At 41.7% G+C, this 24314-nt stretch overlaps 1 protein-coding gene and 1 long non-coding RNA gene across 3 annotated transcripts in view; one reads left to right on the top strand and one right to left on the bottom strand.

The window, feature by feature from the left end:
- The window catches only part of LOC122108398, a 24667-nt gene extending 15286 nt beyond the window's left edge, over positions 1 to 9381 (top strand). The window contains exon 2 of the long non-coding RNA XR_006147569.1: positions 8732 to 9381. This is a non-coding gene — a long non-coding RNA (uncharacterized LOC122108398). The remainder of the gene's footprint in view (positions 1 to 8731) is intronic.
- On the bottom strand, positions 1854 to 24314 carry Serpinb6 (serpin family B member 6). Of its 2 annotated transcripts, none has more exons than XM_042680317.1 (7): positions 24222 to 24314; positions 15154 to 15328; positions 14105 to 14257; positions 9378 to 9495; positions 6210 to 6352; positions 2682 to 2837; positions 1854 to 2391 (listed from the first exon to the last, which is right to left on the bottom strand). In XM_042680317.1, exons 2-7 carry the CDS (start codon positions 15316 to 15318, stop codon positions 1990 to 1992), a joined length of 1137 nt encoding a protein of 378 aa, XP_042536251.1. In that variant the 5' UTR covers positions 15319 to 15328; positions 24222 to 24314; the 3' UTR covers positions 1854 to 1989. The 2 variants fall into 2 exon arrangements, with proteins under 2 accessions (XP_042536251.1, XP_042536250.1); XM_042680316.1 differs by lacking the exon at positions 24222 to 24314 and adding an exon at positions 23862 to 23921.

The raw sequence follows: 24314 nt of genomic DNA, 5'->3' as shown, positions 1-24314 counted from the left end.
AATGGATAATTTTCATGAAATACTGTTGTTCAAAATTAATTCCAGGAAGCTGAAACATGTTATTCAAAGAGGTCAAAAGGTGGGAAGACAAACAAATGTAGGGAGGAAGGGTGGAGAATACTGTCATTATATTCAATGTACATATGTGAAACTGGAACCAGGAACTTGGGGGGATAAGTGGGACTGGGAAAGATGGGGAGAAGATGAAAGGGATGACATTGTTTCTTTGGGGGGGATCCGGTCATGGGGCCTGAACTCTGGGCCTGGGCCCTGTCCCTCAGCTCTTCAGCTCAGCGCTCTACCACTTGAGCCACAGCGCACTTCTGGCTTTTTTTTCTTTTTGCTTATGTGGTGCTGAGGAATCGAACCTAGGGCCTCAGGCATGCAAGGCAAGCACTCTACCACTGAGCCACCTTCCCAGCCCCTGACATTGTTTAAGATGTGTTGTCCTTATAAACTGACATGTTGGATTGAATTCCCTTTGTACAACTACTTAAAGATATTTAAAAAATTATATTAAGGAAAACCAAAATACTGTTACCACCCATTACTGACACCAGTGTTACCTCTCACTAGGTAAAAACCAGAAGGGGCTAAAAGATAAGAAAATACCAGTATTACCTACAAGTTAGTTGTTTTTAGTTTTGGTTCAGTTTTTGGCGTTGGGGATCAAGCCCAGGGTCTCATAAATGATAAGTATGTGACCTACCACTGAGGTAGACACTGGCTCTAAGTTAATAGTTATATATAGTACATATTATAAAAAATGCTAACCAAAATCACAATCTAACTAGTGCAACTACAGTTCAACTGCAGTGCAACTTGTAATTTCATTTGATTAAAGGACTTGTTATTCTGTTAGTTTTTCATTTTCAAAGAGTACATGTAGAAGTGTTAAGTCAAAAATAAACTACGTGAAATGCCAGTGGCTCATGCCTACGATCCTAGCTACTCAGAAGACTTTAATGTATGAGAATCCAGGTTTGAAGCCAGCCTGGATGGACAAATTTGTGAGACTCTTATCTTCAACTATCAAAAGCCAGAGGTAGCCAAGAGCCAGTGTCTCATGCCTTTAATCCTAGCTACTCATGAGGCTGAGATCTGAGGATCAATCCTGGCTCAAAACCAGCTGAGAGGGAAGTCCATGAAACTCTTACCTCCAATTAACTACCAGAAAACTAGAAATGGAAATGTAGCTCAAAGTAGTAGAGCACTAACCTTGACAAAAGAGCTCAGAGACAATGCCAAAATCCTGAGTTCAAGCCCTACAACCAACCCCCCCCCAAAAAAAGGCCAGAAATAGAGGTGCGTCTCAACTGGTAGAGTGCCAGAGCTATGCGCAGAAAAAAAAAAACAAAAAAAAAACTGAGTATGGGCCTTGAGCTGAAGCCCCAAGACTAGAAAAGAAAAAAAAAAAGATTAAAAATAAAACCAGGATGCAGTTGTGTGTGCACTTCTGTAAAACAATTTTTTAGTTACTATTCCTAAAATAAACTTAAATTAGCCTAACTGTCCTGTGATGGTACGACCTTCTTTGGACTGAGTCCTCTAAATTTCAGGTGCATTTTGTTCAAAACTAGGTTAGAATATTTAATCTAAATATTCCAAGTATGGAGCACCCAGCATCTCAATGTTGGAAGGTTTTAGTTACTTGAAATCATTGTAAACAGTAACAAAAGAGGACTAAATAATGCTGGGTGCCAGTGGCTCATATCTGTTCATTCTGCTTACTTGGCTCATATCTGTTCATTCTGCTTACTTGGGAAGATGTGACTGAGAGGATTGTGACTAGAGAGTTGAAAGGGGTGATTTCAGATCCTAGAAAAGCACCTCACATTCAGACACACAGACCTACAGTTCTGAGGGTGTGATCCCACCCCATAAGGCTCTTTATTTCTTAATGATCATGACACTAAGAAGGGCACTTGGGTCATAGGCACACAGGAGTGGATGCAAGGTAGAGGTCTACACAGAGTGACAACCCTTTTCTCATGGAGAGGCAAACCGGCCGCAGAACAGAATCCCTTTGGTCTTGCTATGCTGAATGAAGAAAAGGAAAGGGCGATTGGCACAGAAGCGAGGGGTGAGCATGCAGCGCATCATCATGATGGCGGCTGTGGCAGCCACCGCCTCTGTGCCCTCCTCATTGACCTCAACAAAAGACTTGTGCACAACTTTGGACAGATACAGATCTCTCTTGGAAGATATTCCAGAAAAGTCTGCCTTGCCCTCCTCAAAGGCATCGGCCATGCCCATACTGCTCAGGACATCCTTCATGTCATAATTCTCTTCCAGTTTAAACCGAGGGAGTGAAACCTCCACCTCCTCTTCATCCATGTTATCCGGCATTGTCCACTCTACAAATTTCTCATAAGTGATTTCCTTTTCCACCTAGAAGATAGTTAAAATATTTTGAGTCTCAGGACAGTGCTGTCACACATGTCACATGTAAGACATACGTATGGTCTGCAAAGGACAGGGCTGGCCTGGCCATGGTAGGACACTGTATCAGGCTGTTAAGTGGTTTAGTGCTTGGCTACCATGCTCAAGACCCTATGTTCCAGCCCCAGCATCACAAATAAACAGAGAAAACAATTTAAATAAGCTAACTGGGACCTGGCAAGGCAAGGGCTGCTGCAGAAGACACTAAAATGGCACCGTTAAGATTTGGCATCCATTACCGTGTTCAAATCGATGTGTTCATCTGGAAGCATGATGATCATATTCAGCTCCTCGCCTACATAAGGAAGCACCAGAATCCTGGTGAAAATTTCTCCTATGTAAGTCTGCTTAAAAGTAGACTTTATAAACATCATTTGCACAGGTTTCTGCTCATTCTGCAAAGGAAAACAATAAGCAAATTGAAACAAGACATGACTGACATACTGTCCTAAAAGGGAGTCAGACTTGAGCCCCTTAAACACTTTCTTGTTATGCTTCCAGAAATCCTCATCCAACTTTTTTCAAACTCTGCTATGATTCAGACTCCAAGGCTCAAGTGTCTCTCAAAAGGCTTGGTCCTCTGAGTACTGCTATTGGTAGGTAATGGAACTTCTATGAGGCAGGGCCTAATAAGCATTTAGGTCTTTTAGAGTACTGTTGAAAGGGACTGTGGGACCTTGGCTTCTTTTACTTCCTGGCAAGAGATAAATAGTTTCACTCTACCACAAGCTCCCACCACTACCATCTAACACCTCTAACAGGCCTAAAAGCAATGACTGTGCCTTATCAGGGACTAGAACTCTAAAACTCAGCTCAGATAAACCTTTTATAAAGTTGATTATCACAGGACTTGTCATAGTGATAGAATGCTGATTAACGCAACCTCCACTTACGGTGCCAACATTTCTGTTCTCTTGGTAATTTCAATTAAGTCTCAGGACTTTCAGCATGATTCCAAACTCCACATTTCTAGCATGGATATCTCCCTGGGACACTAGACCCTATATTTTACTGCCTCCTTGGCTCTTATGTGTGGACATAAAAGAAAGCTGAAAAAAGAACCATGGGCTCTTTACTTTCCAAATCTTGTCCTGTCTACAGTTTCACTCAACCAGTGGATGGTGATGCTATCTTTCCAGAGGGTCAAAAGCCATGACATGTCCTTTAACTCTCTCTTACCCTACCCTAATCTGACTCATTAACAAATTATATGGGCACTTCCTTATTTATTTGTTTGTTTATGCTTGTACTAGAGCTTAAACCCAGGGTTCCATGCACTTGCTTGGCTTTTTTACTCAAGGCTGGCACTCTACCACCTAACCTACATCTCTACTTCTAGCTTTTTGCTGGTTAATTGGAGAGAAGAGTCTCTTGGGTTTCTCTATTGGGGCTGGCTTTGAATTGCAATCCTCAGATCTCAGCCTCCTGAGTAGCTAGGGTTAGAGGCATGAGTCAGCGATAACCAGATGAAGTAGTGGTTAAAATTACCTGGATTAGCAACAAGAGCTTGTTCTCTATTCTTCATCCATCTGACCTCCTACCATTCTGCCTTTGCTGGTCTGCTACTGTCTCAAGGCTTCTTGTGAGTCCATAGGGTATCAGGTTCTTTCCATCTTTCCACTATAACTCATCCTTTCCCTTCTTCTCAGCTTACACATCACCTTGATGGTAAAGGCTCTCTCAGCAGCTCTTCTCCGTAACTGCACCTTCCAACACAACTTCCTGCCCATCTTTTGTATGGCTCTGAAGCACTTAGCACCACCTAATAACTGCCACTCTCTCCTTCCTGGAATAGGTCAGCTTTACAAGGACAGGCATGTTTAGCTGGGTAATGCCTGGTAAAGAACAGACATTTACTCAACTTCTACTGACTAAATAAATAAACCAATGATTGGCAGAATTAAAAAAGAAACTGCATTTGTCACCAATATGTGCCAGACACACAGTGAGAAAGATCAGAAGACAGTGACCACATCCTATCCAACAATCCTGCATGGCTCCTGATCCTCTCTAGTTTAATTCTAGAAATTTCTGTTTAGGTACTGAATGCCATGTGACTTTATGAGCCCCAGGTCTCTGACAGTCTGCCCTTCATTCTGTATTGACTAGAACAAACCAAAGGTATTATTTTGTTACTGTTCTGTTTCAGCTTTCTCTAACTTGCCTGAACTGCCCGTAGGCAGAACAGCTCCCATCCTTGGCTCCTTTGTCCCGTCCTTGACAAACACTTGGCATGCTTTCTCCATAACTGGCAAGAAAGTAATTTCTAGCTCTGTGACCCACACACTTCCTGCCACAACTACTCCAACCTGCTATTACAGAAAATGTAAGTAGATACGTATGAGTGTGTTACAAGATAAATTCATCTGATAAACAAATCATGTAGTCAATATCCACTACAGTCCCATCCTAGCCCCAACTACAGAGACAGAAAGTAAGACATGCTTCCTCACCATCCTGCACCCAGTAAAAGCCAAATGAAATAGTTCCACAATTCAGTCTATGTAATACTCTGGGCATCGTGCAGAACTACCAAAGGAGAAGGCTTTTTGCTCTCTGTCACATGTCCGTCCCCCTGGACTGTGGAAGCAGTACATGAGGAAGAAGGCCTTGTGATGGTGATGGCAGAGCAATAAAGTAAAGCCAGTTTCCAAGAGCATCACCTGGGGCTAAGTCAATCCCAGGCTGCACTCACCTCCATACCTTTCTGAGTTCAACTATCTGGAGCTTCTGTTGCTCCCAGTTGAATGAAGTCCTAACCTATATCTTGTTAAATAGCAATTTCAAAGAGAGAAAAAGTTTTCTCAGGAGAAAACAGAACAGTTCATTTCAGAATAAAGACTGAAACAAAACTCCTTTCTTGAGAAACTGGAGGGTTCAGATTCAAGTTGGCTTGAGAGATCTAAGTTAGGGTCAGAGATTCAGAATACACTGTAATTAATCTAGTGTCTGCTTTGGTGTCCCTGTGGGAAAACAAAAAAACCTGTAAAGATTTTTAAAAAATTAACTTGATTCAGCCAGAGAAAGACCCTATCTTCCAAACCATCTTCCAAACAGAAGATGGTTAAACTCAGACTAGCCTGAGTACATGTCCCTTTGTTTGCTTATTTGTAAACAAAAATCTGTATTTACACTACCCTTATTATCAAAACAAGACTGAAGATGATCATTCATTATTTCAGTATTTACAGGGCAGCAATGCCAAGCACACAGAAGACAGCCATCTGTCTTGGGCAGTTTTCTGCTGGATAAGAAAAGGCATTCATCCATTGTGATGTCTCATGGGAACCAGCAGTAATGTGGTGACAGCTGGGAGGAGGAGCCAATCCTGGATGGAGCTTATAGCAGATACTACTGGGAAGAAAGCAATGTGTCAAGACTCAGGGAATGTGCAGAACTGGGCAGGTTCTGAGCGCACAGAGTCTTGCTCACTACATTTAAAGTTTAAACTTTATCTCAAAAGCTTTGAGGAGCCTAGAAAGATCTAAAGTAAGCCTGATAACTACCTCATCAGATTTGCCTTGTGGACAGATACATAGACAACTGTAAGGCCAGAGACAGTAGAGTAGATTGACCAAAAGTGTGCTCCCACTGGTGGTAACATATAAATGGAGAAAGGCCCTAAGGCTTGGGCAGTCCCAGCTGCTGCACTGCCAAGTCCAGATTAAAGCATAGGTTAAGAAGGCAGGCTGCTCTTGAGTGTCAGAAAGCAACACAAGCAAGGGAACTATGTCCAGAAGTCCCCTGTGTTCCTGCACAATATTCACCTTGCTGATTTTAAATGGCCTCTCCTCGGTCCGCTCTTTGTCAAATGAACACTTCCAGTTTCCTTTGAAGTAGATGGCATTCACGAGAACCAGTCTGGTGTTTGAATTCACTGAAGCTGGAGACAGCAACTCTGTAATTTTATCTGAAAGGAAGAATTAAAGAGCCATTTAGCTAAACGTTTGCTAAAGATGGCACAAAGGGGCCATTTCCTTGCATAATTAAGAAAAGGGAAGAGCCAGGTACTACTGGCTCAATGCCTGTAATTCTACTCAGGAGGCTAAGATCTGAGGATCACAGTTAGAAGCCAGCCCAAGCAAGAAAATCTGTGAGACTTTTACCTCCAAATAACCACCAGAAAACTAGAAGTAGAGCTAAGGCTCAAAGTGATAAAGTGCTAGCCTTGAGCAAAAAAGCTCAGGGTCAGTGAATGCCAGGCCCTGAGTTCAAGCCCATGACTAACAGAAAAAAAAAAAAAAAAAAACACGGATGAAGAGTTTTACCATCACAAGAAGGAGATAATATCCTTTAAAAAAAAAAAAAGAAAGAAAAAGAAAAAGATAAAGCAAAAAGAAATAGTAACTTTAAAATTGTGGTTAAAAAAAAGTACCAGTTTGATCAAGACCACACTAAAGCTACCAGCACAACTATGTTTATTGCAGCATTATTTACCATAGCTAAGATCTGGAAAACCAACCCAGATGCCCCTCAGTAGATGAATGGATCAAGAAAATGTGGTATATATACACAATGGAATTCTATGCCTTCATCAGAAAGAATGACATTGCCCCATTTGTTAGGAAATGGAAAGACTTGGAAAAAATTATATTAAGTGAAATACGCCAAGCCCAAAGAAACATAGGTCCCATGATTTCCCTTATTTGCAATATCTAGTATATGTATGAGTCAAGCAGAAAAGGTCAGATAAGGTGATGTTAGGAAAATTAACCCTAAAATATGTATTTTAAATGTTTTTTTCTTTCATGCATTTGTTTCTAATGCAATTATAAGATTATTTCTTTGTTGCTTTGTATGTCCCTCCCCCACAGTATAACCCCTGCTTTCACTGTATTTGATATTGGTATAATTTGTGGAGGGGAAGGGGAAAAACAAGTCGTTTAAATAAGGATACAGGTGGACCTGTTGCAACAATGAGAAGTACAAGTTGTCATGTCAAAAACAAACTTTACAACTTGGGGGGGAGGGAGGATTGGGCAGGGGGGGAGGATAGGAAGGGATGGGAAGGGTAAACAAAGCAGGAGGCTACAATGCTTGATAAGAAATGTACTCACTATCTTGCCCATGTAATTGTAACCCCTCTGTACAGTATTTTCACAATAAAAAAAAATAATAAAAATTTTTTAAAAAGTACCAGTTTGAATAAAACACAAAAAAGAATGCATAGATGTTAATATTTACATGATGAATTTATAACACATGAACTTGAATGAAAAAACTTGTACCCGTAAAGAAAGAAACTTAAAGGATTGTTTTTAAAATGAATAGTTGGGGAAAGAAATGATGAAAGGAATGATTCTAATCAAGATTACTATACACATAAATGGACATGCTAAACTGAAACTCCCTTGTACAACCATTCGAAGATAATAACATTTTTTTAAAACTTTCAGTAGGTAATTGTGTTCATAATGATTTAAACATTACATGATGTATGCATGTATGGAAATTCATAGTACTCAATAAGTATGCACAATTTGTTTTATGTACCAGTTAAAGCAGTGAGTTTAAATTTTTGAAAGATGAGTCATTCTCCCTGTATAAGGTAAGCTAATTAAAAAATAATTTTAAAAGATATGAAAGCAACTTAAACTAGTAAGAGTCAAAATATAATTAGTTATAAGAAGTTTGTTAGAAACCACTGGTAGGGCTGGGAAGGTGGCTCAGTGGTAGAGTGCTTGCCTCACATGCATGAGGCCCGGGGTTTGACTTCTCAGTATCACATAAGCAGAAAAAGCCAGAAGTGGTGCTTGGCTCAAGTGGTAGAATGCTAGTCTTGAGCTAAAGAGCTGAGGGACAGCGCCCGGGCCCAGAGATCAGGCCCCATGACTGACAAAACAGAAAAAAAGAAACCATTAGTAAAGTAGGACTGGCCAGCCACCTGCAGCAAGGCAAGAGAGGTGTGGAGCCTGAGCATCACTGCAGAGACAGCTCTAGAACCAGAACACAAAAGTCTTTATGTCACTGTGGAAAGAAAGACTAGCCAAAAGAAATAGTGTGGATTGTTCTGGAGTATGAAACATTAAGAGATATCAGAAACACACTGAGGAATGCACAGTAGAAAAAGCTAGAGAAAATGTCACAGACAATACTTCAGAAGCAGATGTGTAAAGTTGTCAGGTACTTTGAGGAAAAAAAAGTCGTACCTGTTTATATTTAATGTTCTTGTGAAGTAATCAACAATGGGACTGATTAAACTACTACTAAAAATAGAGCAGCAGAATCAAGTCTTTTCCTCAGCCGAGAGCAGATGTGTGTCTGAGCTGTGCCCGGTTTCTCTACACAGACTTCGTTTTCCACCTCTGCACTCCAGAAAGATGGCCCACAGCAGATATACTACTCAGATAAGTACTTCGATGAGCACTACAAGTATCCGCATGTCATGTTACCCAGAGAACTTTCTAAACAAGTACCCAAAACTCATCTGATGTCTGAAGAGGAGTGGAGGAGGCTTGGTGTCCAACAGAGTCCTGGCTGGGTTCATTTCATGATCCATGAGCCAGAACCCCATATTCTTCTCCTTAGATGACCTCTTCCAAAAGAGCAACAAAAATGAAGTCTATCTGGGATCGGAAGTTAAATCTTGTTCAAATGTATATGTATATATAAAGGTATTATTCAGTGAATACTTGAAAAAAATTCATCAATACCTGTGCCATGAGCTGTATTCTTCACAGCAACAGAGCTCAGTTAAATGTAACTGCAAGTAGGTTATTGTAAGGTGTTTAAAATTTCTTCTAGTTGTTTTTTTCTCATAATATGAGTGCCTGTTATTTTTGTTAAATAAAGTTTGTATGTTGCATTTAAAAAAAATAGAGCAACAGGATGGGGGCCAGGAGTGTGGCTCAGTGGACAAGCATGTGTTCCCCATGCTCTAAGCCCTAGCTTCAATTCCCAGCACCCAAATAAAATAAAATGATATCTTTTTTTACCTTCTGTCTTTTTGGCTACCCAGCTGTTTATATGTTTTCGGGACTCCTCTGCATCACTGACAAAGTCAAGCTCCTCCATCTCAGCTTGGTAGAATTTGTAGCAGGAATCTTTAAAAGGCTAAACACAGAACAACGTAAATGCAAGGCTATGAAAATGGACATTAACAACAATATTCTTTACGTACCAAAGTGACAAATGAAGCACTGATAATTTACAGATGTAATTTACAAATAAGTATGAGGAACAAACATAAAAACTGCTCAGTTTGCAGTGTCATTTGGGGTCTGTTTTGTTGGGAATCAATACCAAGGTCTTTCTTGCACTGTTAGGCAGGTGTTCCAACAGGGAGCTACATTGCAGCCCTCAAAAGAAGATCTCTCTTTATGGCCTAAGCTAGCCTTGAACTCTCAATCCTCCCACCTCAAACTCCTAAATGCTGGGAATACAGATATGTACGACTATCCCAGGTTTGAGCTATTTAATTTTAGTTTATGAACAAAGATAGTTGTCTCAATATCAATAAAACTTCACAGACTACTGGATCTTGAGGGAGTAGCTGAGGTTCAAAGAAGCAACTGGGGATCCTGAGGTGCAGTAATTCAGGAGTGTCGCTCTGATAAACCACAGCAGGGGCTAAGTGAGGGTTAATCCTGCAAGAGCTCTGCACTCCTACACTGCAGCAACCAACTTAGCAGGATGTGGGGAAATGAGCAAGTCTGCACCAGACTTTCCACTATGCCTTCCTGTGGTGGTAAAAACATAAATCTGCACCATCCAAACCCAGGTCACCTGTGACCATATAGCACATGGGACACAATCATGTAGCTAGGAAGATGCATATTTTATTTTAACTATGTTAGAAGTTAAATAGCTATGCATCTCATAGTTACTATTTGAATGGCTGTTTAGTTGAGCTTCTGTTTCTCAAAATACTTTTCAGGGTTGGGGATTATAGTGCTTGCCTAACATGCTCAAGGCAAGTTAGGGTTTGACCCTCTGCAGTGAAAATTTTTTTTAAAAATAGTTCAACTATTTTGATGATATATTCTATGAAATAATAATGATTACCTAAATCCTGCCATATTAAAGGAGAATTTTTTCTATGTGCCAGGACTAGGGCTTGAACTTGGGGCCTGGGCACTGTCCCTTGGCTTTTTTGCTTGAGGCTCACATTCTACCACTTGAGCACAGCTCCATTTCCAAATTTTGGAGGTTAAGTGGAGATAAGAGTCTCATAAACTTTCCTCCTGAGCTGGCTTTAAACTCAGATTTAAATTCCAAGTAGCCAGGATTGTAGGTGTGAGTCACCAGTACCCTGCTTAAAGAAGGAAATTTGAATGAATAGAAATGGGTTCCAATAGCTCATTGACAACATTGTGAAATGATTTTGTAATATCATTGGCAGAAAGTTAGAAAAACCCCAGACAAAGGCTGCCAGTAGTCAGCTTTTGTCCCTTCTCCATCCTTGCTAAAAAGCAAAAGAAATCTCTCCCTCAGTCAAGTTTACCAAGCTGGCAGCTTTGCAGAAGGCTGCTGACAACCTTTAGGCTCATCACCAGCTGCACTAAGTTGCTGTTTTAGTCAGAAGCTTATAATAAAAATAACTTCTGTAATAGTGTCAATAGCATTGATAGTATAAGTCATGCTGACCAAGTCAAGATTATGTTTTGCCTATGCTCCTGTGATTCAAAGCTATGTTTTTTTTTTTTTTTTTTTGCTATGTTTTGCTTCTGTAACCTTGCTGGCTTGGCTCAGTAACAGGGCCTTAAGCCCACCAATTGAAGACCACCACCAAGTGGTCCCACTATGGGCAGCCTATTCCAAATTATTACGTATGATATTTACCAAAAAGAGCAAATGAATTTAAAGGTCATATAACTGTAACCAATGAAAATGTGCCAAACCTGCCTTGCATGGCTCATCTATGTAACTCTATGTAACCTACCCCTTAAAAACCCCAGCTTGAGGACTTCTTGGGTCACAGTCACAGCTCCTGAGTCTGTGCTGCGTCCCTGGCTAGTCAGCTATCCACTTCCCCAATAAATTAATCTTTTTACATAAGACCGTCTCTGGGTGGTGGACTCTAGTGGGATGTAAAATCCCACCGGGAGGAATGTGGAATCCCCTCCCTCAGACCCCATAACAATTTGCCAAATTTTTTCAAAACAGCTTATGACATATTTAATTCCTCATTTGAGAACGTTCTAATAATATAGGATTTTTCACTTCTCCTTTAGTACAGCTTGGGAGCAAGTATGCAATACTTGCATCAAGCAATGCAAGTTGTTTGATTATAAGCTGTGTGGTCCTAGATTCTTAGCTGGCTGGTTTCTACACCTCAAGAAGGTCACTATGAGGTCCAGATAGATGGTTTTCATTATTATTACTTTATGTAACATTTCTGACTTCTCTGTAAGCTTCAGGCACTGTAAAGGTGAACTTCATAGATCATTTCATTTACTCCTTACATAGTTCATGCTGTTCTAACTTCACTAATTGGCATTTGAAAAGGTTTTTCTGTTTGTTTCTTCTTTTGTGCTGGTACCAGGCCTTGAACTTAGACCTAGGTTTCCACTTGGCTTTCTTGCTTATGGCTCCTGTTCATTTCTTATTCATTTTGCCACTTGAGTCACACGTCCAGCACAACTTTTTGCTGGTTACTTGGAGCTCAAATCTGCCTGTGCTGACTTTAAACCATAATCCATTAATCTCAGCCTCCTGAGTAGCTAGGATTATAGGTATAAGCCACTAGTACTAGAAGAAATTAAGAAAGAAAGAAGAAGGAAGGATGGAAAGAAGGAAAGAAGGAAGGAAGGAAGGAAAAAAGAAAAAAGAAATGAAAGGAAAAAGAGAAAGGAAGGAAGGAAGGAAGGATGGGGGGGGGGAGAAATAATTTTTTTTTCCTTTGGGCAAGTCCTAATGCTTGAATTCAGGGCCTGGACACTGTCCCTGAGCTGTTTTTTTTTTTTTTGCTCAAGACTAGCCTCTACCACTTGAACCACAGCTCTACTTACAGCTTTTTTTTTGGTAGTTTTACTGCAGATAAGTATCTCAGGGACTTCCCTGCCTGGGCTGGCTTTGAACCACAATCCTCAGATCTCAGCCTCCTGAGTATCTAAGATTACAGATGTGAACCACTGATGCCCAGCTAGGAAAACATTTTTAAAAACAAAACAGAAAAAAACACTACTATACAGACCTTGCCAATACTTGACCTCATACTTTACTACATTCATTTTATATCACTTAGTTTTAAAACAACGAATGTAAAGTCTAAAATGGATTAAAAAATGAATGATAATCACAGAAAAAAAAAAAGATTGAGGGCTGGGAAGGTGGCTCAGTGGTAGAGCACTTGCCATGCATGCCTGAGGCCCTGGGTTCGATTCCTCAGCACCACATAAGCAAAAAGAAAAAAGCCGCAAGTGGTGCTGTAGCTCAAGTGGTAGAGCGCTAGCCTTGAGCTGAAGAGCTGAGGGACAGCGCCCAGGCCCAGAGTTCAGGCCCCACGACTAAACCCAAAAAAAAAAAAAAAAAAAAGATTGATATCCCAAACACAATAAAAAAAAAAAAGAAAGAAAAACTTGCCAGGTGCCGGTGGCTCACACCTATAATCCTAGCTACTCAGGAGGCTAAGATCTGAGGATCACAGTTCAAAGCCAGCCCAGGCAAGAATGTCTATAAGACTCTTATTTCCATTAACCCCCAGAAAACCGTGATGTTGTGACTCAAAGTGGTAGAGTACTAGCCTTGAGCAAAAATGCTCAGGGCACCCAGACCCTAAGTTCAAGCCCCAAGACCAACTCAAAAGAACGAAACAAAAAAGGTATGAAAAAGGAATACATCCCAACAGAAAAATGTTCAGAGAACATATAAGCAGACAACACTCAGAAAACATATATAGGTTGAATATACCTTATTCAAAACACACAGGACTGGAGGTGGTTTACATTCTGGAATTTTTCAGGTTTTGAAGTTTTTCATATTATTTATTTTTAGGTTTTAGGGATGCTCAGCTTGTATATGCTCAATAAGAAAACTTGTTTGACCTCATAAATAATCAGTGTTACCCTAGCACTAGTGGCTTATTTCTACAATTCTAGCTCTTGGGAGGCTGTGTTCTGCGGATCAAGGTTCAAAGGCTGTGTGGGCAAAAAGTCTATGAGATTCTTAGTTCCAATTAAAGTAAAAAGCTAAAAATAAAATGAATACACCAAATGAATGTCAGGCCCTTAGTTTACTGGTACTCACACACATACACACATACACACACACACACACACACACACACACATAATGGTACTAGTATAGTACTAGTAAGGTAGATACACATGTATTGATTGAAGTGTAAATAATTAAAGAAACCAACTACTAAACAATATGAATGGCCTAGTAGCTCATGCACAGAAAATCCTCACAAAATAAAACCTCTTCATATGCAAGAAGATATACACCTATAAAAGCTCTTATCCCGGGAGAAATGACGGTGCATGGAAGAGAGGTTAATGAAACCTCTTGCTGTGTTGGTTTCATTTGCTTTCAGTACGTTAAAAACATGCTCACCTATGACTTGAATAGTTTTCTAATCTTTTAAATGATAATAACATGAAAGCACGTAAACAAACAGAAGCTCACTAGTGAACTCTCAGCCCACAGTCCTGTTGTGCTCTCTCATTCCCTCCACCCTTCCCACCGTGTTTTGTGAAAAGCAGCGAAAATGACTTACAGAGAGGAAAGTATAAGACTTTGCTCCAAAGAGCCTGTTGGCTGCTTTAAGCAAGTACTGCGTGCCAGTCTTGTTCACTTCAGTGAGAAGTGACTGAAAGCCCTGGTGGACATCTCCGTCTCCATCATTGCCACATTTATCGAAAGACAGCACCTAAAGTCAGAAACAGAATAAAAACACACAACTTCCGTAAGCCCTTACTCCAGGAAATGAATAAACACTAAACTCAATCTAAGAAGTGTGCAGATCTTTATTGCTGCTCAAAGAAGCATCTGATTAAAAATGAAGTGTCTTGAGACTCCTTCACCTGTATAACTACTTTGCTCTGGGCAGAAAAGACCCCCTACAAACCCTGGCCCCTTCATGGTTACAGTATTCTGACTCTTAACTATGGCTGCCGGCTAGACCCTCAATCCTTCCTTTGCCAATGGGAAAACAAATTTTGGAGCCAACCTACTTGATTTTGAACTTTACCCTCTAGCACTGTGAGAAAATAAGTATCTGTTGTTTGTTACAGAGCCCTAGTAGATGAATACATCACCACTTCCTCCTTTCTGGAAGGATTGTGTCCTCCAGCCATCCCTCCCTATCTCACCTTTCTATATTGAGCCAGTTTACAGATCTCTCTGCATCCAAAGATCTGCTCCTAAGAAGCAGCATCTGAAGAGACTCAGTCCTGTTCCTAGACTCCCAGCCAAGACTGACCCCATGACTCTAGAGTCTTGGGAAAAGGGAGGGCTTAGGGTACCTAATGGTACACTAATGGGAACTATTAGAGGCAACAGGATAGACAGCAAGGGTCATGGGTGGCCTTGAGGTGCCATGCCTTTACAGTTCTTGCCCCAAGTGAAAAGCACTAACCTATCTCCTCTAACAGACAAGGGTGTTTGCACCAGGTGCTCAGCAGGAGTAGAATGTCCATCCCCACCCCTATGACACACTGGTTAGTTTTTCAACAAGAATGCTCCTTCTGGTGATCTGAAATGCAGAGGGCCAGCACAAAGACAACCAGCAGCATTGATCTTTCCTTGAGATATGTCACTTGTTACCTGAGCCATCTGCTCTGCAGTATTCCCCTTTGCTCCCAGGTAGACCATGGCCAGGGCTGAAGAGATACTGATAGGTGAGAAAAATACATTTTTTGAGCTGTCTTTGCCCAGTATTTTCAAAAGGTTTAGGGCAAAGGTACCATTTGCTTCCAGCACAGGATCCATGATGACGAGTCTGGAATGATAGATTTAAAATCAGAATCACAAGAAAAAGAGAGAACATAGAAGAAATTGGCCTTAGCATTAGAAATAATCAAAGATAACTCTTTAATGTTGAATTTTTTCTTAAAAAAAACAAAGTATTTCTTTTTTTTGATTTTTATATGTTTTATTGTTCACACTAAAGCAAATACACTTTCACACATTGTGAGCCTGACTTTGAAAGAGTCAGACCCTCACAATTATTTTATAGACAAAAGTTAACTGCTTTGGCTTAGATGTTTTCTAGCTTTTCGGTGTTGCTCTCTATTATTTTGGCAACTACATTGAAAAACAAGATAAATCCATCATGCGTATGTTGGATTGTTCAAAGTCAAGCTGTCTCCTAACAAAGTTTTCTTCTTTTTTTTCTTATTGTGAAAATACTGTACAGAGGGGAAAGTATTTCTTTAGTAGCAAGAATAATTAAAATAAAATCAGTATCACTTAAACGCAGGATTTCATGTTCTGGTTTTCATTGATAGCATGAATCTTTGGTGCTGTTTTGGGACCTCAACACTATTTCACACATTTCTAAATTAAATGAAAAAGGGAAATAGTAATATTTAACAATATGACCATTCCTCCCTCCACTCATATATCTCTCTCCCCTAAACTCCTACCTTTCCCAGCAAGACATATTTAGGCTTCCTGGTATTTATTTTGTTAAACTATTGATTGTTCAAAGGGGTTAAATCACTGAAAACCACCTCAGCATATACCATGCTTTAGTCAGTTTGGTCACATATATATACATTTGGCCCTATATTTTCCTATATGTTTATAGTTTAGAACTAGCTTCCCTATGAGAGAAAATGTGCACCATCTGTGTCACTGAGCCTGACTGATATCACTCAATGTAATTTTTTTCCAGATCCATCCATTTCCCTACAAATGACATAACATCATTCTTCATATATAACTTGACTATAGTACATGATGCAGTAATAAGCACAGATACAGCAGTGCCTTTATTGTATCCTGATTTGTTAGATAAACGTTCAGCAGGGTAGTTCTATGTGTAGGTTTTAAAGGAATCTCCATACTGTCTTTCCATAGTGGTACTATGTATCCTACCATGTATCCCACCACCAGTCTGATAGGCTTCCTTTTCCCCCACATCCTCACCAGCATTTGTTATTTGTGCTCTTGATGATAGCCATTCTAACTGAATATCAAAGCTGTTCAGAATTGCATTCCCTTTATGGCCAAGGATGGTGAGCATTTAACGTATCTATTCCTCATATTTATACCTCCTGAGAAGTATCTATTTAGTATCTGTGTCCAGTTATTAATTGGGTTATTCAATCTTCAGGGGGTTAGTTTCCTGAGCTCCTTTATTCTGGTTATTAGACCCTTTTCAGACATACAGCTGTCAAAGATCTTCTCCCATTCTGACGGCGTCTTTTTTGGCTTAATAACCATATCCTGGGTGTTGGAGGCATGGCTCAATTGGTAGAGAGAGCTCTAGCCAATAAGAGAAAGCATCAAGCACAGAGTTGGAGTCCTGGTACCAAGTTTGAGTTCCAGTCCAAAAAGAAGAAGAAAGAGGAGGTGGAGGGAAGAGGAGAGGAGGAAGGGGGAGGGAGAGGGGAGAAAGAGAAGGAGAAGAAGGAAGAGAAGGAGGAGAAGGAGGAGGAGGGGGAGGAGAAGAAGGAGGAGGGGGCGAGGAGGGGGAGGAAGGGAGGAGGAGGAGACAGAGAAGGGGAAATGAGGAACACGAAGAGGAGGAGGAGGAAAAGGAGAAAGAGGGGGGAGGGAGAGGGGGAGGGAAAGGAAGAAGGAGCTGAAGAAGGAAAAGAAGGAGGAAGAGGAGAAGGAGGAGGAGGAGGAGAAAAATAACTATATCTTTCCCTATGCAGAGCTTTATAGATAGTGTAATACTATTTGTCAATTCTCTCCCCTATTTGTTAAACCCCTGGAACTCTCACCTAAGCCAATAAGTTTCTATTGTCTCCCCTACTCATTCATATAGTAGTTTCAAGTCTTACATTGAGGTCTTTGATACATTTTGCATTGACATTAGTACAAGGTGTTAGGCAGGGACCCAGTTTAAGTCTTCTGCATATGGCTATCTAGTTTTCCCAACACCATTTATTGAACAGACTTTTCCTTTCTAATAGTTTGGGCCTCTTTGGGGGCCTTCTAGTTTGTTACTCTGGTCTTAGGGTCAGTATTTGTCCTAGTACTGAGCTGGGTTTTTTTTTTGGGGGGGTGGGGTGGTCATGAGGCTTGAACTCTGGGCCTGGGTGCTGTCCCTCAACTCTTCAGCTTAAGACAAGTGCACTACCACTTGAGCCACAGCACCATTTCCAGTTTTCTGGTGGTTTATGGGAGATAAGAGTCTCATGGACTTTCTTGCCTGGGCTGGCTTTGAACCATGATCCTCAGATCTCAGCCTCCCGAGTAGCTAGGATTACAGGCGTGAACCACTGGCACCCAGCCTGTTTTGTTTTTTTACTAGGGCTCTGTAATACAGTTTGTGATACCTCCAACACTGGTTCTTCCCCCACAGGACTGATATGAAGCCTGGGCAATTCAATATGAATTTTGAGATTATTTTCCCTTCTCTCTGTGAAGAATGACATTGGGATTTTGATGGGCATTGCACTGAATTTGTAGATTGCCTTTGGCAGTATGGCCATTTTGGGATATTCTGCCAAACCATGAACATGGGAAGTCTTCCCACCTCCTTGTGTATTCTTCAATTTCTTTCTTCAAAGTTTTATACAACTCCCAATTTAAAATGGGACACATTAAGTTAATGTAAGTGATATCGCCAATCTAGGAGCAGACCACTAACTCAGGACCAATTTTTGTCTGAAATACTGTTAGAGAAGTCCTTTATTTCACAAAGAGCCAGAAGGAACCAGGTGAGAGGACATGAAGAAGGTAAGGTTCAATCAGCCAGAAAGTCTGCAAATGCTACAGAGCTGGTTATGAGCTGGGCCTTCTGCTCTGATAACATCCACAAGTATTTTTTAAAACTTCCTACTTACCCGCTAAGAGAACATTTCCAATAACTTCCCTGAACAGGAGGGAATCCACATAATAAGGAAAAGGGGAAGCAAGAATGCACCGGGGGCTGCTAGTGTGACCCAGCAATAAAGCCCCTGCTAGCACAAGGCTCTGAGTTCAAATTGAAGAGAAAAAAAAAGTGAACATCAGAATCATCAGGAGACTGAAAGAAGAACCTAACTTTAGGATTTTAACAAATAAAGAGCATGACTTTCAATTACAGCTGTGCTGAGCTCCAAAAGAGCCCTGAAGATGTCCTATGACCTGAGGAATTTCCCTCTTATGGCAAAAAAAGACTCTGTGGCCATGATTAAGGAGATGGGGAAATTATTCTTGATAATTCAGGAGGGCCCTAAATGCAATGACATGTAGTCGTGTAAAGGGGACTGCCAACCAAAAAAAAGAAAAGAAAAGAAAAAAATCAAGAGAGCTAAGCTCTCTAGAGCAAAAGATTTAAAATGAGAATAGCAAAGCTTGCACCCCAGGTTTTGTATTTTACATCCTATACAAATTAAACACACACTGGAGGAAAGGGGACCAAAGGGGAATCTTGAAATCCAAAAGGTATTATTGCAAATATTACTTAATAACAAGATTTATTTTAATGGCTTCTAGGATTGAATTGATCTTAAGTGGGCATCCCTTCCTTACAAAGGTAAGAGAGTAAGGCTGCCTGCCACAGATTGGGAGATCTTCACTAACCATACAACAGACAAGGGTCTCATATCTAAAATATACTTGGAACTCAAAAAATTACGTCCCCCAACAACAAATCCTCAAAGAAAAAACTGCCCCCATAAGTAAGTGGGCTAAAGACTTAAAGAGAAACTTCTCTGAAGAGGAAAGAAGAATGGCCAATAGACACATGAAGAAATGTTCAACCTCTCTAGCCGTAAAAGAAATGCAAATCAAAACAACATTGAGATTCTACCTTACCCCAGTTAGAATGGCTAGAATCAAGAACTCTAATAACAACGGATGCTGGAGGGGATGTGGCCAGAAGGGAACCCTCCTGCATTGTTGGCGGTAGTGTAAACTTGTTCAACCACTTTGGAAAGCAGTACGGAGTTTCCTCAAAAGACTACACAGAGTTCCACTATGACACAGCAATCCCACTTTGGGGCATTTACTCAAATGATCACAAACCAGGCCATACTAAGGCTACCAGCACAACTATGTTTATGGCAGCACTATTTACCATAGCTAAGATATGGAACCAACCCAGATGCCCCTCAGTAGATGACTGGATCAAGAAAATGTGATATATATATATATATATATATATATATATATATATATATAATATATATATATATGCACACACACACACACACACACACACACACACACACTCACACACACACAATGGAATTCTATGTCTCCATCAATTATAGTAAGTGAAGTAAGCCAGACCCAAAGAAACATAGGTCCATGGTTTTCCTTATTTGAAATAACTAGTACATGTGTAGGACAAACAGAAAAGGCCAAAAGATAGGTACATATGACTATATAAGCTGATGCTTAGTGAGATGAACCCCAAGATAAGGACACAAATATCTTTTTTCTTTCTTGCTATTATTTCTAACGTATTTATAATGTACAATGTAATTTTATTTGTTTCATTGTATGTGCCTCCCCCATGGTATAACCCCTGTTTTCACTGTATTTGATGTTGGTGCCCTGCATCTTGTATATACACTTCTCTAATTCAGGGAAGGGAAGGGAAAAAAACAAAATGCTTAAATAAGGATACAGGATGACCCATTGTAACATTGAGATGTACAAGACACTATGTTGAAAACGAACTTTACAACATCGGTTGGGAGTGGGGGCAGTAGTTGAGGTGGGAGGGAAGGGATGGTAGGGGGAAAACAAAGGAGGAGGCAACAATGCTCAATAGGAAATATACTCATTACCGTGATTATATAATATAACACCTCTGTACAGCATTTTTACAATAAAGTACAAAAAAGAAAGAAAGTAAGGCTGTCTGGTTCATAGTGATTGGACCACCCATTCACTCCTAAGCATGTCTATGGGCCTTCTGCCTTCAGTCCCACCTTCACTGGAATTTACAAGATCTGAGTCAAAGAGCAAATTTCAGTTTCTTGTAGCATGGTGTCTTTCCTTTAAATGAAATACTAATTGGGTTTCTATGTATCTAAGCTAAACAGTCCAAAATTCTATTACCTAACCTGGTTCTAAGACTGATGTTTTCAGGTATTTTAGGCTGCATTGTACAACTATAGTACAACTATTGTACAACTATAGTATGCCCTGGTAACTTACAATAAGCAAACTGTTCTAAAAAGAAATCCTAAATAGAATGCAAACATCACTGAATTATCTTGTGCCATTTTAAAACTTATCTCATTTGCCTCATCTAAGCTTATTAATGGATGTGGATTTTTTTTTTAATAAACACCATTATTTCAATTAGCTAATGTTTGTCTTCATCTTGGTCTCAAATGGTCCTAACTTGGCTAGTTAGAATCTCTTTAAATGGATTACTTTATCCTGATGTACTGATCTTGTTACAGCAACAACAGGGCCATGTTGAATTTTTCTAGTCCAAGGACTAGTTTCTTCCATTCAGCAAATGTAACAGGGTAATGTAACATTCACCCTGTAACAGGGTGCTATGTCACAGCTCACATTACTCACTCAATGCCTACTCATGGCTTTCTAAGTCCCCACACTTTCCTCCTCCTCCTCCTCCTCCTCCTCCTCCTCCTTTCTTCTTCTTGCCAATCCCGGAGCTTGAACTTAGGGCCTGGGCCCTGTCCCTGAGCTTCTTTTTGCTCAAGGCTAGGACTCTACACTTGAGCCACAGTGCCACTTCCAGCTCTTTCTGTTTATGTTGTACTGAGGAATCGAACCTAGGGCTTCATGCATGCTAGGCAAGCACTCTACCACTAAGCCACATTCCCAGCCCTTAAGTCCCCACTGGACATTGGTTCTGGAGCTTTGCTGGAACTGTGGTTCCCTTGCAATGCGTCCCACCTTTCACCTTAATAAATTTTAAAAAGGTGAAGATTATGGTCTTATTAAAGAACAATCTTTTTAAAACAAGTCTCACCTTAAGATGTTATTTTCCCTACCTGATTCCCAGTAACTGTGAGCAGTTAGCTTTCACATGGATCATTTAACTGATAAAATTATAAGAATTTTTAAGGAATCACTATGCTTTTTTCTTTGGCAGTACTGGTTTTGAACTCAGAGCATTCTCCTTGCAATGCAGATGCTCTATCACTTGGGTCATACCCCATCCTTCATTGCTTTTGCTATTCTTAGGATAGGGCCTCATATTTATGACCATAAGACCATTGTTCCCACGTGGCTAGGATGGCAGGTTCATGCGACCATGCCAATCTTTTATTGATTGATATGGAATCATATTTTTTTGCTGGCTGGCCTCAAATCCTGGTCTTCTTTATCCCTGCCTCCTGAGTAGCTAGGATTACCACTAAGTAGCCAAGTCTTACCACTATATCCATAGTGGTAATCATTGGTTACTGGAGACATGAATTCATATTTTGTTCTTACCTTTCTCTCTGCAGTGTGTGTGTGTGTGTGTGTGTGTGTGTGTGTGTGTGGTTTAACATGCAAACAGAGGAAATATAAATTATTTGCTTATTTTGGTGTCTTCTTGGGTAATTCCAGGTCCACTGAACTAGGACACATAAGCCCTGTGGTCCTCCATGGGTTTGTACAATGATCATTTGTATGCTCTTAATATCAGCTATGAGGAAAAAAAATGATCCTGTGTGATCTAGTTTCATCCTGCTGTTACTGGTGTGTGATGCCCATAATTCACTTAGGTGTAATCAAGGAACTTGGATTGAAATTAGTCTTACATACTTTTGGGGGGAGGGGCAGGGGCTTGGACTCTGGGCTTGGGCACTGTCAGCTCTTCAGCTCAAGGCAAGGGCTCTACCACTTGAGCCACAACACCACTTCTGGTTTCTGGTGGTTTACTGAACATAAGAGTTTCACGGGCTTTCCTGCACGGGCTGGCTTTGAACCATGATCCTCAGCTCTCAGCCTCCTGAGTAGCTAGGATTACAGGTGTGATCCACTGGCATCCAGCTTATATACTTTTAAAAATAATTGTTCTTGGATATGAGGAACAGTAATTAATACCTGACGGTACCCAAATCCACCAGTGCTCAGTTCCATTATATGAAATAATGCAGTGTTTTATAACCTATGTACACCCTCCTGAGTACTTTAAATTACCTCTAGATGACTTACCCAATACAAAATAAGTGCTTCTTAAATAGTTGTTATATACCATATTGTTTGAGGAATAATGACCAAAGAAAAAGGTCTGTATATGTACAGATACAATTCCTCCCCATTGTCTCCTTTCCTCCTACTTTGAGACAGGGTCTCATAGCCCAGTATGCTCTGAATCTTCCGGTCTTGCTCTCTCCAGTGCTAAGATTTCAGGTTGGTACATGATCATCACACCTGGCTTCTCCCGCAGTATTTTCTATCTGCTGTTGATTTGCAAGCATTGTGGCCTGTTGGCGCTGTAAATGCAATCCAAGGGTACAAAACCTGCAACTATGGATGGAGAGCCAAGTGGACTTGGTTTATGGAGCTGAGTATGACCCATGATGGCAATGCCTCATCAATTACTCAAAAGTAGTCATGAAGCAGGGGGACACACCCCAGACACAGATAGCAGCAGTCGTTTGTGTCAACTAGAGTGCACATTAGTGAGCCCTAGCACCACATGCCTGCCCACAGCATCTGATCCAAAGCTTACTGAATAATTCAGATCCCAAGAGGCTAAGCCACGCCAGGAAGGAAGCAGGCAGCCTCCAGGCCCACTCCCATCGCCAGCACAACTGCCTCTCACCCAAGCAAAAAAGACTACACCTCACGGGCTTCTCCTCACATTTCCTGCACCTGACACCAGGTGAACACTGACTTCTGCTTCTCAAACCTGAGCACTAAAGGAGAAAAGGTAGAGAGGAACATAGCACGGTGGTACAGCTCTAGCAAGTATAAGGCCCTGGGTTCCAAAACAAACAATAAGGGGGAGGGAGGAAGGAATTGACTCAAATGCCAAGCACAAACGGAAGCATAATTAAAACTTTCTTCTTAGCCTTGAAGACACTATTTTGTACATTTTGCCTGCAGTGAATTTAATTGGGGGGAAAAAGGTACAAGATCTGGAATGGTCCTCAAGATCATCTTCGCGGGCCTGAGGCTCTGGACAGTGCTGCCTTTCGAATGCAGGCGGCCTGCCATCCATCGGAGCCCCGCGCACATTCCGAGAAAAGGCGCTTGGGGGAGGCAGGCAGGCCGCCCGAGGCACCGACCCTGGCCTCGCGGCCAGGAGTCACCGGCCCACACCCTCCGGTGTCCCCTGGGGAGGGAGGCGGCGTCTGCGGGGTGGCGAGGAGGGGGAGGAGGTCGGAGCGGAGGGGTGGGGAGCAGGGCGGGGGTGGGGGTTCGGGGAATACCGGGCCCGTGGTCACCTGTGGCCAGGAGTCCTGGTGCCGCACCCCGGCCGGCTCCGCGTCGCCCCCATCCCACTCTGGCCGCCTAACCCCTGGGCGGGGGGCCTGTGTGCGTCACCTTCCGGCCCACCACTCACCCCGCGTCCGTCGCCGTCCGCTGCGGCCCTGGGACTCCGGCGGGGAACCCGAGCCGGGACAACCCGAGCCGGGAGCGTGGGGGTCACGGCCCCGAGCGCCACGCCCCACTCTGGGGAGCCCGGGCCCCGCTCCCTGGCCCCGTGCGCCCCTCGGGCGCCCGGCGTCCCCGTCCCCGGCGTCCCCGCAGTTGGAGCCGCAACCGCCCCCCGCGCGCCGGAGCAGAAGGCACCACACACCTACCCTGGAGTCTCAGCCGGGCTGGAGCCAGAGACCGTGGAGTGTGAGCGTCCGAAGCGCCGCGGGCCTCAAATACGGACCGGGCCGAGCGGGCGG

This window comes from Dipodomys spectabilis, unplaced genomic scaffold, assembly GCF_019054845.1.
Source record: "Dipodomys spectabilis isolate Male_0828 unplaced genomic scaffold, ASM1905484v1 ptg000059l, whole genome shotgun sequence".
Classification (NCBI taxonomy): Eukaryota; Metazoa; Chordata; class Mammalia; order Rodentia; family Heteromyidae; genus Dipodomys; species Dipodomys spectabilis.
The sequence above is the reverse complement of the archived record's forward strand: the minus strand, read 5'-3'. Positions and strand labels throughout refer to the sequence as shown.